Source organism: Elephas maximus, chromosome 1 (genome assembly GCF_024166365.1).
Source record: "Elephas maximus indicus isolate mEleMax1 chromosome 1, mEleMax1 primary haplotype, whole genome shotgun sequence".
Taxonomy (NCBI): domain Eukaryota; kingdom Metazoa; phylum Chordata; class Mammalia; order Proboscidea; family Elephantidae; genus Elephas; species Elephas maximus.
Window position 1 is genome coordinate 201893978 of NC_064819.1, and position 17887 is coordinate 201911864.

Sequence of the window (17887 nt, forward strand, 5' to 3'; positions counted from 1 at the left end):
GTGTTTGGGCTTAGAGAATATTTTCAGGCCATCAGATTTTATTTTCTTGCTACAATGCTTTTATAATCTATCTCTACCAGGTTCCTACTACTAGGTACACATGGTGGCAGGCTTTTCAATTAATTTTTACTCATATTGCAACAGCAAATAAACTCTCAGTTAATTGCCTTTGATAGAACAAGATGAAATTTTACCATAGAAAGTGAAGAAAAAAACAGCAGCTGGTTCACAACCAGTTTTAATTAAATCAATATTATAATCTGTTATAATGACATTTTGTGATATTAATATTTTCATATCTCAATTCAAAGTTTATCCAATCAACATGTCTACAAAACACATTGCCCAAACATTACCTATTTATCACATAATCATGGTTTGGAATCCACTTGATGGCAATGGATTTTTAATCTAACGCCATACCGACAGCTATGCCTAATTGGCTTTGGCAGGAGTTCAGATTTTCTAGAAGGTGTTAGTGCTAAATAGCTATTCACACTGATAGGCGCTTTTGCTATATTTCTGTAGCTGGACCACCATACAGAACTGATTTCAAAAGAGAAAAATTAAAAGAGCTAACTGTACAGTTAACTTATTTTCATTAATCCTTCTAAACTTACTTCCCAAATCTGAAATATTTACATGCTTTATATTGACGGTCTTCTCTCCCAGTGCCTCAAGAGAAATTTCTGTTCTCCATGCCACATCAACAAATAAGATGAACTAACTTCAATCTTTGTTACAGGATGTATGTATGTTTTAATCTTAATCACCATAGCCCTAACCCTGCATTCTATCAAAGTCTGCATTTATTAAAGGTATAAGATTGACTATGAGGAATGTGGCATATCTCCAGTATGAAGGTGAAGGATGCAATTAAATTCTGACTTTAATAATTATTGAGCAACATTATCAGTATCCAGCACTTAAATCAAATAGATTAGTATTGAGTTGTTAAAAAGAAAAAAAAGCCGCAGTCCAGCAAGGCTATGTAAGAAAATACTAGCAACCAATTCTCACTTTCCATTCTAGAGACCCGTGTTTGATTCCAGGCCAACCCACCTCATGCGCAGCCACCACCCATCTGTCGTTACCAGCTCAGCGGGTTTCAGCAGAGCTTCCAGGCTAAGACAAACTAGGAATAAAGGCCTCATGAACTACTTCTGAAAATCAGCCAGTGAAAACCCTATGGATCACAACAACCTGATCCCATTGTGCTTGTGGTCGCCGTAAGTCAGGGGCTGACCTAAAGACAGCTAACGACAGTTAACAAGAGTGGTAGCAAAAGCATTGCTCATAGAGTTAAAAGATTCAGTTTTGAGCGTCTGATACACCATAAGTTAGGAAATATGAACGTGATATTTACCCTCTAATGCAAAATGGAAAAAATATTTCTACCTTATGAAATTATAGCAAAAAGAAAAATAAGACGTGTTATCAGGAGGGGCAAGCCCCTGGAGAAGGACATCATGCTTGGTAGAGGGTCAGTGAAAAAGAGGAAGACCCTCAGTGAGATGGATTGACACAGTGGCTGCAACAATGGACTCAAACATGGCTACAGTTGTGAGGATGGTGGAGGACTGGGCAGTGTTTCGTTCTGTTGTACACAGGGTTGCTATGAGTCAGAACCGTACAGATTTACAGCCTTGGAAACTCTATAGGGCAGTTCTCCTCTGTCCTAGAGAGCCTGTGGTCAGAATTGACTCGACAGCAATGGGTTTGGTTTTGGTTTAAAGTTGAAGAGGGGTATAAGATAAATGCTTCTGAGGAACTTATATTTTGTGGTAGATATTACTAGTGCTCACTAATACTAATGAATCTCTTCCTTTTCCTGAACATACAGGGAGATTGTACTTCCTATCTCATTTAAAGTTGTCATGGCCATATAAACCTGCTTTGGCCACTAAAACATAAGCTTAAATATCATGTAGTGTTCTGTTTTTTTTTTTTTTTTAGTGTTCTGGATAAAAGCATTTAAGAGCAGTATACAATTTCGCCATGTAATTTTCTCATGCTACAAAGATTTTGGAAGCAAAGGTTGATAAGGAGGTAGCATAAGAGGAAAAGAGCCTGGAGTTCTAAAGCCTTGACATAGAGGCTAACGGAAGTGGATTGTTTATGAGCAAGACACAAACTTTTGTTGTATAAAGCCAAGAGACTTAGGTATTATTTGTTACTACATTATAACCTAGCCTATCCTGACTAGTACATATGATAAAGAAAAGCATGGCAAATGAAAAAGGGTATAGTATATATATCTGAGACAGAAAGAGCTGGGTGCTTTATTCCAGCTCAGCCACTTATGTCTTGGTGACCTCAGATTTATTACTAAGCCTCTCTCTAAGCCTCAATTTTTCCTTTTAGAGTGAAAATGGTATTATTATTATTACTATAGTACTTGTTTCACAGGGTCTTTTTTGTGTGAGAAAGTACTTGGCTTTCAGTAGGTGCTCAAAAAATGCTTATTATTATATACAAAATATTAAATATATTTGAGAATCATAAAAATGGACACAACCACTTTCGTCAGGGCCGACACACAAGAACAGCTGAATGTGCTGAGCAGGGTGCTGAGGAGCTGCCTGGCGCTGGAAACAGCAGTCAGCTGTTGGTGTGGGGGGCAAAACCTGTCCTGCCTCTAGCACATTGGGGTGAAGGGGCCATGGAACCCTGCAGGGGCATTTTTGCATCATGCGATTGTTTAATCTTTTCCCCTCTTTTTTGAAATTTCGAATATCTTTTGAGACCAGGAGTTGAAGGCAAGTGAAAGCATTTTTCACTGCAGGGTGCCACCCAGGGGCACTCTGCAACCTCTCCGAGGACTCTGCTCAGAACCTGAAAATTGGTGTCTGTTTTTGTTTAAATCTTTATACAGATGTATTTACAGAGATATAAGGAACTTTTTCCTCTCATAACTTCTCTACCAACTTGAAAGTGAATACTTTTGGCAAAAGGAGGAGAAAAACATCACAGCAACATATTGGGAGGTTTGGGATTTTTTGAGAAAAAAAAAATTGAGTGAATCCAAGATGGAGAAAATGTCATGACCTGAAGTCCACCTTTATCGCTCCTGTTCTTGGTCTGTACTGGAGTCCCATTGAAGCTCTCACATCATCACAAAGATGAATTTCCGGAAAACCAAGCCCTTTGCTGTCAAGTCATTCCAATGCATGGCAATCCTATAGCATGAAATAGAACTGCCCCATAGGGTTTCCAAGGCTGTGATCTTTACAGAGGCAGACTGCCACATCTTCCTCCTCTGGAGCAACTGGTGAGTTTGAACTGCCAACCTTTCGGTTAGTAGCTGTACCACCAGGTATTCTTAAAGTTGCGTTTAGTAAAAAAAAGACAAAATGCTGGATGGACAGGGTCACAGCCCAAAAGTCACCCATCTAACGGGGAAAGTCTTCCTCCCCTATGACAGTTGGAATACAAGAACTGTGTCATCATGGCTATAGCCCCAAAGTTGTCGAGTGCAGCCAGCTGCTTGGTGGGCCCTTCTGTCCTGGTCCTAGCATCTGGCCTCTGCTAGCCCTAACATCCCATCTCTGAACTGCATGCTGGCCTGGTGAAACCAGATGAGCTATTGTTAGAGAACTACCAGACACAGTCCCATTGACACACGACTTCACTCATGACCCTGTGGGGTAAGAGCCAAACCAGATGACTTTGCTGTCTCCAGCATCCCCGCCCAGGAAACGTTTGATTCTGGCAAGCTCCAGTTCTCTCAGATCAAACTACAACCACACACACGACTAGGGAAACTCACAAAGTTTTCATCTCTGACGGCATGAAATTTGATAAATACTGGGCTATATGCAGAAGAAACAACATAGCTCCCAAGATCTGTGGATGCTCCTAAACACATAAAGAACTTTCTTGTTTTGTTTTAGGTCTTAGAAGAAAAAAGTCAGTTAAGATTACCCAGAAGCACAAGATAAATTTTAGTGAAATATTTATTGGATGATAAATATTTATTGGAATTAAACAAAAAAAAGCATCTATGTATTGCTCCAACAATGTATTGCTGTCATGTACCACCGCTGCAGATACCTTGTTCTCCTTTACAAAAAGGCATGTTTTGTAGTGTGAGTTTGATACCAGTGCCCTATGTACAGTCTATCATTTGAGGGATGTTTTAACTCTGAAGATGGTCTTTTTTTCACTAAATCATACTTTGTCAAGAGATTATGTTGTTACCAACAAAGACCATTTAGTGCTAGATTAAATATATAATTCTATCAATGTGATTTTCTGGTTTCCTAACCAGGAAAAGATGATCTGTGATTTTACTATCAATCGACTAGCAATGCTTCTAGAAGAGTGTTCATTTGAGTCCTGGGGAGATAGGCTACCTGGGTGTTACTAGTGAATCATTTTGGTGGGATTATGGTAAGAGATGGAGAGTATTAAAATTTAAATATATTGGTCAGATAAATAACTAGCAAAACAAACAAAATCACTGAAAATATTAAACAGAACCAAATAAGATATATGTGCTACAATAAAAGTATAAATAGATTTAGACTTCTTTAGGGTGACAAGGGGAATTGCTGCAGAAGAGTTAAATGACATTGTCATGAAGTTGGTGACATAAAATATATCTAAGTAAGGAACTACCAGAATTGCTTTTGGAACTTCCAAATCCATCAAGGTATAAAAAGGTGATTAAAAAAAGCTTTAATTGTACACAGAACTTTCTTGAAGTTATTTGTACCAAATGAGCACCACAAATGTTTTCTACAGAAGAAATAGCAATTAAAGTTTTAAAAAAAACTAGTGCCATAGTTTTTTTTTTTTTTTAAAGCATATCAAAAAAAATAGCATAAAATGAACACACATGTGTTAGAAAAAATTCAGAGTGAAGGAGTAATCAGAGCAAGGTATGAATGTAATAAATGCCATTAAAAAAATGAAATTAATTCGCTGCTACAATGTTTAATTAAATATATATATATATTTCTAAGACAAGTTAATGAATTTGTTGCAGGGAAGCATTAAGAAAATATATGCATTTGATGAGCAGTTCGTAGCTGTTCTCCAGAAAAAAAAAAGAATTTCTGTCAAGAATTTTAAAAATAAAAAAAAATAAGAGCATTTTAAATCCAACAAAAGACTTCACCATGTGATACAGTGACTACATATCAATCATGTTTATAAAAATTATATTCGCTTGTTTTGGATATCAGTCTATTTAACATTATTTGGTCACAAGTTAATCAAAGTAATGTTTTTTATGATGGTAATATAATACAAAGTTAATACAAATATTTTATATCTTCTTGGGTGAGAGAATCACAGAAAAGGGACTCTAGACAATATATCCACTGATTTGTAGTAAAGGTTTTCACTACTGAATTCCTTTGTTATTTTATACACTGGAGTACCCAGTGGCATCGAGTCAATACATTAGAGTAAAAAGGGATCAGCAAACTATTTCTGAAAAGGGTCAGGTAGTAAATATTTTCAGTTTTTCAGACCACACAGTCCCTGTCACAACTACTCGACTCCACCATTGCAGTGTGAAAGCAACCACAGGCAATACCTAAACAAATAAGCATGGCTTTTATGTGGTACAAAAGGGTAATGCACTTGGCTGCTAACCCAAAGGTCGGCAGTTTGAATCTACCCAGGTACACTATGGAAGAAAGGATCACAATCTACTTCCAGAAAATTAGCCATTGAAAACCCTATGGATCATAGCTCTACTCTGACAAACACGGGGTCGCCATGAATCAAAATTAACTCAGCCACTACTGGTTTAAGCTGCAATAAAACTTTATGTATGGGTGCTGAACTTTGAATTTCACATAATTTTCATGTATCACAAAATATCATTCTTCTTTTGATTTTTTTAATGATTTAAATACGTAAAAACCATTCTTAGCTCACAGGTCATACAAAAGCAGGCAGCAGACAGGATTTGGCTGACCTCTGCTTTGGAACCACCCCAATTAATGTGCTTACAGGCTGACAAGACAGGCAAGGCATTAAGTAGGCACTAAATCACTGCTGAAGAAGACACATGAAAACGTGAAGGACCTCCCACAGATTCCTAGAAATACGTCAGTGCTGGATACCCAGGGAAAGCCAATCCAGGGATGCTGAGTTTGTTGATTTTCTAATTGAAAAATGTTGAGGGGCTGAACCTCATGAAAATATATGTACTTTAAAGAATCAGAGGTGATACGATTTTAGAAATAAATACATCACAATTGGTTTTCTTGTTATAGTCACATTTAATAAAAATAGCTAACATATATAGAATGCTTTCCATGAGCCAGGAACTTGTCTAATCACTTTAAATATATTAACTTATTTAACTATCATTAAAAAACTAAGAAGTGAGTACAATTGTTATCCTAATTTTGTACATTTTTACCTTTTGAACTATTGCTACTATTTATCAAGTTTGAAATATTAGAAGGGTGTATGTATGTGACTGGTAATTCACTTACACCAGAGACCAGGATTATCAAAAAACCCAGACCCATTCTTGATTTCTCTAGTATCCATCCTTAAAAGCTAATTCAAAAAAAAAAAAGAAGGAAAAGAAGAAGAAAAAGTTGAGAGAGAATGCATATATTCTACCAACTTAATAAGTACTCAATAGTTGTTATAGCTATTTTTATCAATACTAGTGCTTGCGCCCTGAGGTCTGATGCCCGGTCCTTCTCATACCACCTCCCAAAGAGAGTTACTGTTAAGACAGGTCCAGATGTCGGCTTCAGGCTGAACAGGCGTCCGTCACTTGACACCTAATTAACACAAAGTAAGGTAGTCAGAGTGTACCTTTAAGTTATACGATTCCATAACATACTTTTAAAATTCAGCATAACTGAACGAAGAAACAGTTTTAAAAAACATAGATCAAATGCTGTTCTATCAGAAATATTTCAAATGTTGCAGTGTACAGGAAAAAATGGAGCCATGGAATTGGCACTGACTCATTTATTAGTGAAATGCTTGTAACCACTATCTTATAATTTCCTTATCTAGGAGAGCCTCCCTCATGAGCAGATTTGGGAGCATATAAAAGAAAAATCTGGTCGGATCAGATAAAATGGAAACGCTGGTGGTATAGTGGATAAGTGCTATGCCTGCTAACCAGGCGCTCCTTGGAAACTCTATAGGGCCGTTCTACTCTGTCATATCTGGTTGCTATGAGTCGGAATCAACTCTATGGTAATGGGTTTTTTTTTTTTTATCAGACAAAATAGAACCTCCCCCACAAAGAATCAGAAGGGGAGTTTGAACTGAGCCCCTACAATCTTTGCCACCCACTCACCATCAAACCTTCTAACTTTCCCACTTGCTTCTACCCCAACCCCACCTCCCTGAAGTTCTTTCTACCAGGAAGGCAGAGTGAAAGAAACACTTACAGGGAAAGTTGGTGGAAGACAATGGCTGGCACAGTGCTTGTGCAGGAAGGAATTATTTCTGGACTCTAAAATAAATAGCTTTTGGTTCTTTGTCAACACCAGCCACTGTCAGATTATCTCACCCTCAGCTTTTCCTTCTCTCATTTTCTCTTATGGTCACGGTTGCACCACGCCTTGACCCACACACTGAGAGGAATTCCTTTCCCAAACTAGGCCTTCCCCTTGTCAGTAATCCAAGAGCCTTCTAATGGGCCTGTCCCTAAAACTACTCTTCTTGAGTCTTCTTCCTACTTGATAGACCTTCAACAGCCCAGCCTCCTCCCATATTCCCCAAAAATAAATATATTTGTTTATTCTCAAGGATACATTAATTATTATCTTAAGAATTTCCAGACAGGAAATTCAATCTGCTCAGTGTCCTTGATGATTCCCAAGGCCAATTTTACCCTTTCCAAATGGAAGTTTTTATCATATTTTTAAGCTTTTGGGCAGGTTTTGGTGTTAAAAAGTTCTTTTTCTTAGGTGAAATTAATTGGCAATATCAAGAATAGGTTCCTACCTGAAATTCTCCAGGTGCAAGCTGCACGTCACTCAGCAACACCTCAGGGAAGACATACTGGGTTCCAAAAGTGCCGCTGAGGGAGAACATTTCAAAGCTGGTGGAAGCTGCTTCGACTGAGTCACCACAAGTTTCTAAGGCAGTTGTTCTGCACTTCAGCATAGTACAAATCTACAGGAAGTAAAGGCAAAGCAATAAGTCACAACAGAGGCGATCGGCACACTCTCAAACCTAGAGAAATGCCTGTGCCCTTTAGTAAAATAACGTCACTTCCTCATTCGATTAACTCAATGCATTGGTGAACAGCTAATGAAACCAGTAATAAAAATAAAGGACTTCAGACCCCAGTACTTCCAGCAATTCGCTAGCAAACAAATTTACCACATAAAGAACTAATCAGATCTTTGTCCTATATCCATGGACAAGTATACCCTTTTTTTGTTCTCAAGTTATCAATGATTTCACTTGTCAAAGCATTCAATTTGTTAAAATGTTTTTTAACTTAGATACTAGTTCAGTTTCTATCCAATAGCCTATGACATAAATGAGGGAATTTTAGATTTGGAAGCAGCCCTAGAAATGATCTAGAAGTATCCCTTGTGATCCAGAAAAGTCACATACTTTGCATCTGAGCAAGGATCAAAACAGTTCCCAGCTGAGTTCTTCCACTATACTACATAGCTATTTGAATGTAAATTCTAAATATATGAGCCTTGATGTGAATGTAAATTCTAAATATATGAGCCTTCTTACCAGGTAAATGCAAAGACCCACAAAGGACTACCCATATATTTTTTTCTTTTTTGTACAGCATCTCCCATTGCAAGCCTATTCCAAGTCACCTTCCTCTCTTGCCTGGTTACAGAAATAGCCTCTAACTGGTCTCCCTGCTTGCAGGTAGAGGGCAAGCACTTCAGGGCAAGTGTGTTAAGAGGAGATAGAACTAGCTTTCAAGTAAAGTTTGTATAATGGACACATGTCCTATTTTGGTCTATTGAAACCTACCAAAAAAGGAGTAATTTTTCAAAAGATGCAAACCCACAAGGATGAGGAAGACAAGAGAATAGGACAGAGCAAATATTTTAGGAGCTGGAGTATTGATGGAAAAGTGGTAAGTGACTTAGCAGACCTAGGAAAGCCAAGAACTAAACAGGCAGTGGCAAAAATCGAGAATTAACCCCATCTACAATGCAGAAAAAATATATATATATATTTATTTTTTTTACAATGCAGAATACACAAAAAAAAACTCTATTTCTGGAAGCACCAGGAACAGAGGATGAAGTTGGGGAAGATGTAAAGAAAATTGATAAGAAGTTATTAAGAATTTCTAAGATCCTGAGTTACCCCCATGGATGGAGAACTGTCCCTCCCCTACTCTACTAAAAGACAGAGAATTTATTTCCTAAAGAGAGGAAACAGGGTTACAGATAACTGGGAAAAGCTTTTAACATGAAAGAGAGAGCAGAACAAGTAGATAAAGGTAACTTGCAGTGAACAGAGATTATTCAGGGCAACATAAGTCTGAGAAAAAAAATTTCTTTAATAGCTTCAAAGAGATAAGAGAAAATACTGCATCTGCAATATATATATATATATATATAGACAGAGATACAGATATATATATATATGATGACAAATATGGTTGGAAGATTCAGAAATTAAAATAAGCTCTTATAAATTGAAATGATAGTAAAAATGTTAAATTCAGTGGAAGATTTGGAAGATCAAGAAGAGGACATCTCAGAAAGTAGAGAAAAGAAATACAGAGATGAAAAATAACCAAGAAAAGATCGGAAAATTAGAGAACCAATTCATGAAGGACACGATCCTAACGGAAGTCCTAGAAGGAAAGAAACAATAAAATGGAGGGAAAATATTTCTGCAAGCTTTGGGAGAAAGAGAAGGCAAATGAGGGAGGAACATCACATATAAAGAATCAGAAACTAGAATAACTTCAATATTCTCAGAAGAAAGTAAGAAAGGAGAAATTAATACCTTCAAAATTCTGAAGGAAAATTATTTCCACTCTCAAATTCCAAATCTGTGTGGATAATTTGAGAGTAAACGCATTTGAGATATGTAAAATCTCAAAAAATGTTTACCTCCCATTCGCTCTTTTTCAGGAAACGGCAGACAACAAAAACAAAAGGGTCAGAAACCATATGGAAGAGAAAATCCACACACAACATGGGTAATGAAAATCTTCTTCATTGTGATGAATGGAGATCCCAGATGACAGAATGTGGTGTACCAGACACAGAAGGCAGCCAGTTCAGATTAGAACAATGTGACTCAAGCAACAATCATGTCAGAAAGTGTGCCCCAACAACACGAAGAACTAAATAAAGTACGAATAAATAAATCAGTGAATCCAAATCAAGAGCATTCCTAGGATGACATCAAAGGGAAGTTTCAGGTTGATAAAAATACTGTCCAGAGAGAGGCAGATTTTTTTTAAAACCTTTTTAACCTGATGAAAATGGTTTGAGATACTATTCAAAGACTGGGGAATTTTAACAAAAGAGTCAAGGAAAATTAAGTCAATAAAAAAAGAAGTCAATTAATAAGTTCAGGAAAAACAAAGAGAAAATGCCATCTACACCCTGAATGATCTTTGCATAGTCATGAAAGTATAAACACTACATATTGACACAAATAAAACATACTGGAAAAAATGGTAAAATGGACAAAGCGGAGTCCCATAGAAAAACTAAATGTTCATCTACCAGCCTGGAAACTAAAAAGATAATGACTAAAATCGATGATTTTTTTCAAAGCAGTATCATTTAGGAATACAGAGAAGACTAAATTCCAGAAGAAACAGGTAAGAGTCAAAGTGCCCCTGGGATGAGGAACAGAGTAGACTAGAGAGGGAACCACCATTTTAGAAACTTTTAAAAGAAGAAATAGAACCAATCTAGGTCATAAAAAGGGACAAAAAGTTTTACATGTGAGAATAAAGGAAAAGGTAAAAGGAGTGAATCTGGACTAAAATTGATGAACAAAATATAACAGTATTATTCAGAAACACAGAGATGTGTACATTTCAGAAGAAAAAGCAAAGAGATATAAAAGTATTTGCCTCCAGAAAGGGTGAGTAGATGTATTGGGGAGGGAACCACTGTTACATCAGCCTTTGGTGCTATTTGTTTTCTTAATTATGTGCATGCACTACTTTGATTAAAATTAATGCAAAGGGGAGAGATAGAACCAATCCAGGTGATAAGCGATAAAACATCTATTCAGTCACTACGAGTCAGAATCGACTGGATGGCAGTGGGCTCTTAAAGGAATAAAGAGATTGAATCAGGAGACACTTGCAACTGGATTCAGATTGTGGGCTTAAGTAATAAAGTCAGCATTTATGCTAGTGAAACCTGGTTGTGGGTCTGAAGATTAACCGAAAAAGTTAAGCTTATTTTTATTAACAATAATAGTGATAACACTTAACATTTATCGAATACTTTCTACGTGTCAGACAAAGTGCTAAGCACTTTACGTCTATTGATTAAATCAAATTTTCTGAAAACTTAGTAAATGAAAACAACTTCTGTTGCTGTCAAGTCCATTCCAACTCATAGGGACTCTTTACAACAGAGTGGAACTGTCCCACAGGTGGTACTCATTATGGTGCCCTGGTGGTACGGTGGTTAAGAGCATGGCTGTTAACCAAATGGTTGACAGTTTGAATACACCAGCAGCTCCTAGGAAACCCTGTGGGGCTGCTATGAGCAGGAATTGACTTGATGGCAAAGGTTTTTTTTTTTTTTTTTTTAACCTTCATGGGGATCCCCAGTGCTGCAGTGGTTAAGGGCTTGGCTGCTATCTACTTGACACAACACGTTTAGTGTTTAGCTTTAGTTTTTTTGGAGGAGAGTTTCTTTATGGAAGCAGACCGCCACATCTTTCTCCCATACAGCAGCAGGTGAGTTCAACCACCAAGCTTTAGGTTAACAGACAAGCACTTTAACCACTGTGCTACTCTTTGAACTAGTTTAGGATCCTTAATTGTAAGCTCTAATTGCACACAGTACTCTTCCTTTGCAGCACCTGTCACACTAAATTTAGTGATTTTTTTTTAACTTATTTTATTTTTTACTTAAAATAACAATTTATTCTCTCACAGTTCTGGAGGCCGGAAATCCAAAATCAAGGTGCCGGAAGGGATGGTTCCTTCTGGATGCTCTGAGGGAGAATCTGTACCATGCTTCTCTCCTAGTTTCTGGTGGCTGTGGCACCCTGGGCATTCAATCGTCTTGTGGTAGCTGTTGTAAGGTGCCCTCAAATCGGTTCTGACTCATAGCGACCAAATGCATAACAGAAGAAAATGCTCCCCCATCCTGGGCCATCCTTACAATCATTGCTGTGTTGGAGGAGCCTATTGTTGCAGCCCCTATGTCAATCCATCTCCTTGAGGATCTTCCTCTTTTTTGTATACCCTCTACTTTACCAAATAAGATGCCCTTCTCCAGAGACTGGTCCCTCCTGACCCAAATTCAGTGAGATGAAGTCTCACCATCCTCACTTTTAAGGAGCATACTGTCTGTATTTCTTCCACGTCAGAATTGTTTGTTCTTCTGGCAGTCCATAGTATATTCAATATTCTTTGTCAAAACATTAATTAAAATACATCAATTCTTCTTTGATCTCCCTTATTCATTGTCCAGCTTTCGCATACATATGAGGTGATTGAAAATACCCTGGCTTAGGTCAGGCACACCTTAGTCCTTAAAGTGATATCTTTGCTTTTCAACTCTTTAAAGAGGTCTTTTGTAGCAGATTTGCCCAATGCAATACGTCATTTGATTTCTTGACTGCTGCTTCTATGGACTTTGACTGTGGATCCAAGTAGAATGAAATTGTTGACAACTTCAATCTTTTCTCCATTTATCATGTTGTTGCTTATTTGTTCAGTTGTAAGGATTTTTGTTTTCTCTATGTTGAGGTGTAATCCATACTGAAGGCTGTGGTCTTTGATCTTCATTAGTAAGTGCTTCAAGTCTTCTTCCCTTTCAGCAAACAAGGTTATATCATCTGCATATTGCAGGTGGTTAATGAGTCTTCCTCCAATCCTGATGCTCTGTTCTTCTTCGAGTAGTCCAGCTTCTCAGATTATTTGCTCAACATACAGGACAAATAAGTATGGTGAAAGGGCACAGCCCTGACCCACACCTTTTTGGATTTTAAACCACACAGTATCCAACGAATGTCTCATAGTCTGTGAATGGGTTCCACATGAACACAATTAAGTGTTCTAGAATTCCTCTTCTTCACAATGCTATCTATAATTTTTTGTGATCCACACAGTTGAATGCCTTTGCATAGTCAATAAAAGAAAGGTAAACATATTTCTGGTATTCTCTGCTTTCAGCCAAGATTGATCTAACATCACATTAATATCCCTTGTTCCATGCCCTCTTCTGAATCCAGTTTTAATTTCTGGCCGCAACCATTTTTAATTGTCTTCAGTGAAATTTTACTTGCGTGTGATATTAATGATATTGTTTGATAATTTCTGCATTCCATTGGATTACCTTTCTTTAGAATGGGCGTGAATATGGATATTGGCCAGGTAACTGCCTTCCAAATTTCATGGCAGAGACTAGTGAGCACTTCCAGTATTGCATCCATTTGCCGAAGCATCTTAATTGGCATTCTATCAATTCCTGTAGCCTTGTTTCTTGCCATTGTGAAAGAAAATGTGATATTCTTAGTTTTTTATTTGATACCTCTCGCCTCTGGAGAACTGGTGGTGCAGTGGTTAAGAGCTATGGCTGCTAACCAAGGGGTCGACAGTTCAAATCCAGCAGCCACATCTTAGACACCCAGTGGGAGAGTTTACTCCATCCTCCAGGGTCACTATGAGTTGGAATTGACTCGACGGCAAAGTATTTGGTTTGGTTTTGGTTTTCTGCCCACTTGACTTAAACCCTATGAAAGCAGTGACTATATCTGTCTTACTTATCTTGAGAACCCCAGAATCTAGGAGGTATCTAGAACAAAGCAGGTATTACATGAATATTTGCTGAAATAAAATCAATCCAAATGTCACAGATGAGGAACCAGAGAGGCTAAGGGGTTGGCCCACAGCCAGGTGGCTACTTCACAGTGAAGCAGGGATTCATCCGGATTTTCTGACCCCAGATCCAGGTTCACAATACATTATCTCAAGCTTTGGTATTTAATTTTTTTTTTAACCATTTTTAATCTGTAATTCCTTATACTGCCATGGAATAGGTTTTATAGTCTGAGGGCTTAGGAGCTGGTGATTGGATAACTCACCTTGATGGAAGGATATGGGAAAGACTAAGGGTGCAGGTAGGCTAAAAAGGAAAAGATCCTAAGTAGACTGGGTAAAGGTAATGACTTCATTCCTTCATTCACTGCTTTCTTCTATAATTCTTTAAAATATTTAGGTTGCTCCTTCTCCCACTCCCCTGCACAACTGTTCCAAATCTTTACTTTCTTCAAGCTCCTTTAGTCAACCTGTTACCACTCCCTGCTGTATAAAAAAACACATCTTCCTTCTTTCCCCAATTTCTTAAGGGTTTTAAAAAGTGTTCATATTTGTACAGAACACTTGGAGAAAATGTGTGGCCAGGTGGGGGTTTATTTCATATTCACCTCATTTTCTTCCTCTTCTCTCCCTTGGTTAGGAAGTAGTATTTGGTGGTAACAGAGCCATTCTAGCATAATAGATCATCAGAGTTGATCTATGAAAGATTATCAATATAATACAATAACAAAATCTCTCATCCTCAATTCCCAAACTCAAAATTCTCTGAAAAGAAAGGATTACTGCAATTCTTTTGGCATTGAAACCTAACCTGAATGAACGTAGTGCTATAGTATACTTATTAAAGAAATTCAGGTGAATATTCCAATACTTTCCAAGAGAAATATTAACACGTTTGATTCTGGGTGTTGCACCAGACTCTTCTGCTAATGTCAAGTAAGGTGCATTAGGGTCTTTTCCAAGCTGGAAAACTCTGAACTCCAAAACATGTCTGGCCCCAGTGATTTGGATAAGGGACCATTGACCAGTAATAACAATAGAAGGATTTGTTTTACTAGAGCTCATTACTCTCTGAAGAATCCAACAGAGCTAGCCTTTCTCCCAACAGTAAGAAGGAGCCTACCATTATTTTTCCCACATGGAACCAAGACTCTGGAGGAGGCAGAGAGGCTAGCCAAGATTGAGGGATTGAGAAGGAAGAAGAGAGAGTGAGAAAGAGCTGAGAGATTGCTGTTTTTTTTTTTTAATTAACTTTTTTCCTTTAAAAATTTATCACAAAAAAGTAATATATATCACAATTTCTTTAATTTAAAAATTTTATATGGCACAGTACAACCAGAATGCTCCTTAGAAGCAAGGATAGCGAGACTACGTCTCACATACTTTGGACATGTTATCAGGAGGGATCAGTCCCTGGAGAAGGACATCATGCTTGGTAAAGTAGAGGGCCAGTGAAAAAGAAGAAGACCCTAAATGAGATGGATTGACACAGTGGCTATAACAGTGGGCTCAAGCATAACAACCATTGTGGGGATGGTGTAGGACTGGGAAGTGTTTCATTTTGTTGTATATAGTGTCACTATGAGTCAGAACCAACTCAACTGCACCTAACAACAACAACCCAATATATGGCAATGCAATATATGGTAATATTTACATAACAATAAATCTTCTTCTACAAGATGATTTATTTAACTAAACCTCAGTTGTTTGGACACTTTCCACCTGTGTTGACGACACCATTTTTTCCCCTTTCCTCCAGCACCTATAAGCATTGACTAGGAGTATTGATTCTCCTGTATTTTCATCATTTCCTCTTTTTACCCTTTCTCTAAGACCTATAAAGACAATTTAGGCTTTCTCAGTTGTCGAAAAAAAGAAACTTTACCTAATTCTGAGTCTGTCTGTTGTTGTTGTTAGGAGCCATCAAGTCAGTGCACGCTCATAGCAACCCTATGTAAAACCGAATGAAACACTGCCTGGTCCTATGCCATCTCTACAATCATTGTTATCCCTAAACCCATTGTTGTAACCACTGTGTCAATCCATTTCGTTGAGGGTCTTCCTGTTTTTCAATTACTCTCTATTAACCAAGCATGATGTCTTTTTCTAGGGAATGATTTCCTCCTCATAACATATCCAAATTACATGAGACAAAGTCTTGCCATGCTTGCTTCTAATGAACATTCTGACTCTATTTCTTCTAAGAGAGATTTGTTTGTTCTTTTGGCAGTCCATCTTTGTTTTTCAACACTTCAAAGAGGTCTTTTGCAGCAGATTTGCTCAACATAATATATCCTTTGATTGCTTGACTGCTTTTTCCATGGGCATTGATTGTGGATCCAAGTAAATTGAAATCCTTGATGATTTCAACCTTTTCTCCATTTATCATAATGTTGCTTATTGGTCCAGTTGTGAGGATTTTTGTTTTCTTTATGTTGAGGTGTAATCCATATAATGAAGGCTGTGGTCTTTGATCTTCATCAGTAAGTGCTTCAAGTCCTTCAAGACACAGCAAGCAAGGTTGTGTCATCTGCAAATCTCAGATTGTTAGTGAGTCTTCCTCCAGTCCTAATGCTGTGTTCTTCTTCCTATAGTCCAGTTTGTCAGATTATTTGCTGAGCATACAAATTGGATAAGTATTGTGAAATGATACAACCCTGACCCACATCTTGCCTAACTTTAAACCACACAGTATCCCCTTGTTCTGTTCAGACCACTGCCTCTTTGTCTATGTGCAGGTTCCTCATGGCACAATTAGTTATTCTGGAATTCCCATTCTTTGAAATGTTACCCATAATTTGTTATGAGTCTCTGTCTAACTTGTCTTATTTCTCTTTTACTTGTTTCAGACAAGTTTTCTGAAGAAGAACTATCCATTCATAGAGGGTCACTGAAAAAGAGGAAGACACTCAATGAGATACCTTGACACAAATGGCTGCAACCATGGGCTCAATCATAACAATGATTGTGAGGATGGCACAGGACTGGTCAGTGTTTCATTTTGTTGTACATAGGGTACTACGAGTCAGAACCTACTGGGCGGCACATAACATCAATAACGTCCTCTCAATATCCTCACTTTGACTTTTCAGCCCAGCATAATAGGCTGTCTGGCAGTATTCTTGGTAAAGGAAAAACCCAAGGAGTTTCATGAGAGACGAATAGGTGGAGACATCATAGATGAAGGAAACACCTGAGCAAACATCCAGAGGTTCTATACATGTTGACACATATGGAGAAATGCCTCAGTATCACAGTAGCTCAGGGCACATAGGCGGGTCAGTGAGAGAGGAGGGTGGGAGGGGCCACACATCAAGTTCTTATGTGTCTTTTATATTAAGAATTTCCATTATGTTAATTAGAAAACAGAAATTTTAATTTAATTATAAATGGCTTTTAGTGATTTTGTAATTTTAGTGTAGAGAATGGCTTGCATAGAGTTGATACTGTCAACAGCAAGCCCAGATAGGAGGGTACTGCAATAATCTGGAAGAGATAGGATAGGAACCAAACCAAGAAAGAGAAGAACAGAAGCAAAGAAACACGGAGACCACTGTGAATTTGTTCTTGGGAGTTCCATCTCATCATACTGTAACCATTCCTCCTTTATGTTGGAGGCTGTGGGATATCTGAATCATTATAGCAATAAACATTTCTACTGTACAACCTCAGAGGACACCTTTATCTGTTTCGAGGGGCATACTTAGTATCAAGCTCTGTATAAAGCAGCGTGGACACACTAGGAAACATATAAGGAAATGCCTAAATTTGTTCAGGCAGGCAATTTCATAGGTCAATTATCTAATAAAATTATCTGTAATTTGATTGTGGTATTATTTTAAAAAATATAATCCCAAATATATTTGCTTCTTTCCAACCAGTTCCAAATCAGACTGACGTCTAGGTTTATCATATTTAGCAAAT

At 37.7% G+C, this 17887-nt stretch overlaps 1 protein-coding gene across 2 annotated transcripts in view; it reads right to left on the reverse strand.

Annotated features, from left to right (window-relative positions):
- Positions 1-6392: 6392 nt before the first annotated feature.
- LOC126085516 (pantetheinase-like) overlaps positions 6393-17887 on the reverse strand; it is a 73042-nt gene continuing 61547 nt past the window's right edge. For both annotated transcript variants that reach the window (XM_049901003.1, XM_049900994.1), the window contains exons 7-8: positions 7942-8112; positions 6393-6758 (exon numbers count right to left, since the gene is read on the reverse strand). In XM_049901003.1, coding sequence (XP_049756960.1) covers positions 6588-6758; positions 7942-8112 — 342 coding nt within the window. In that variant the 3' untranslated portion in view covers positions 6393-6587. The remainder of the gene's footprint in view (positions 6759-7941; positions 8113-17887) is intronic.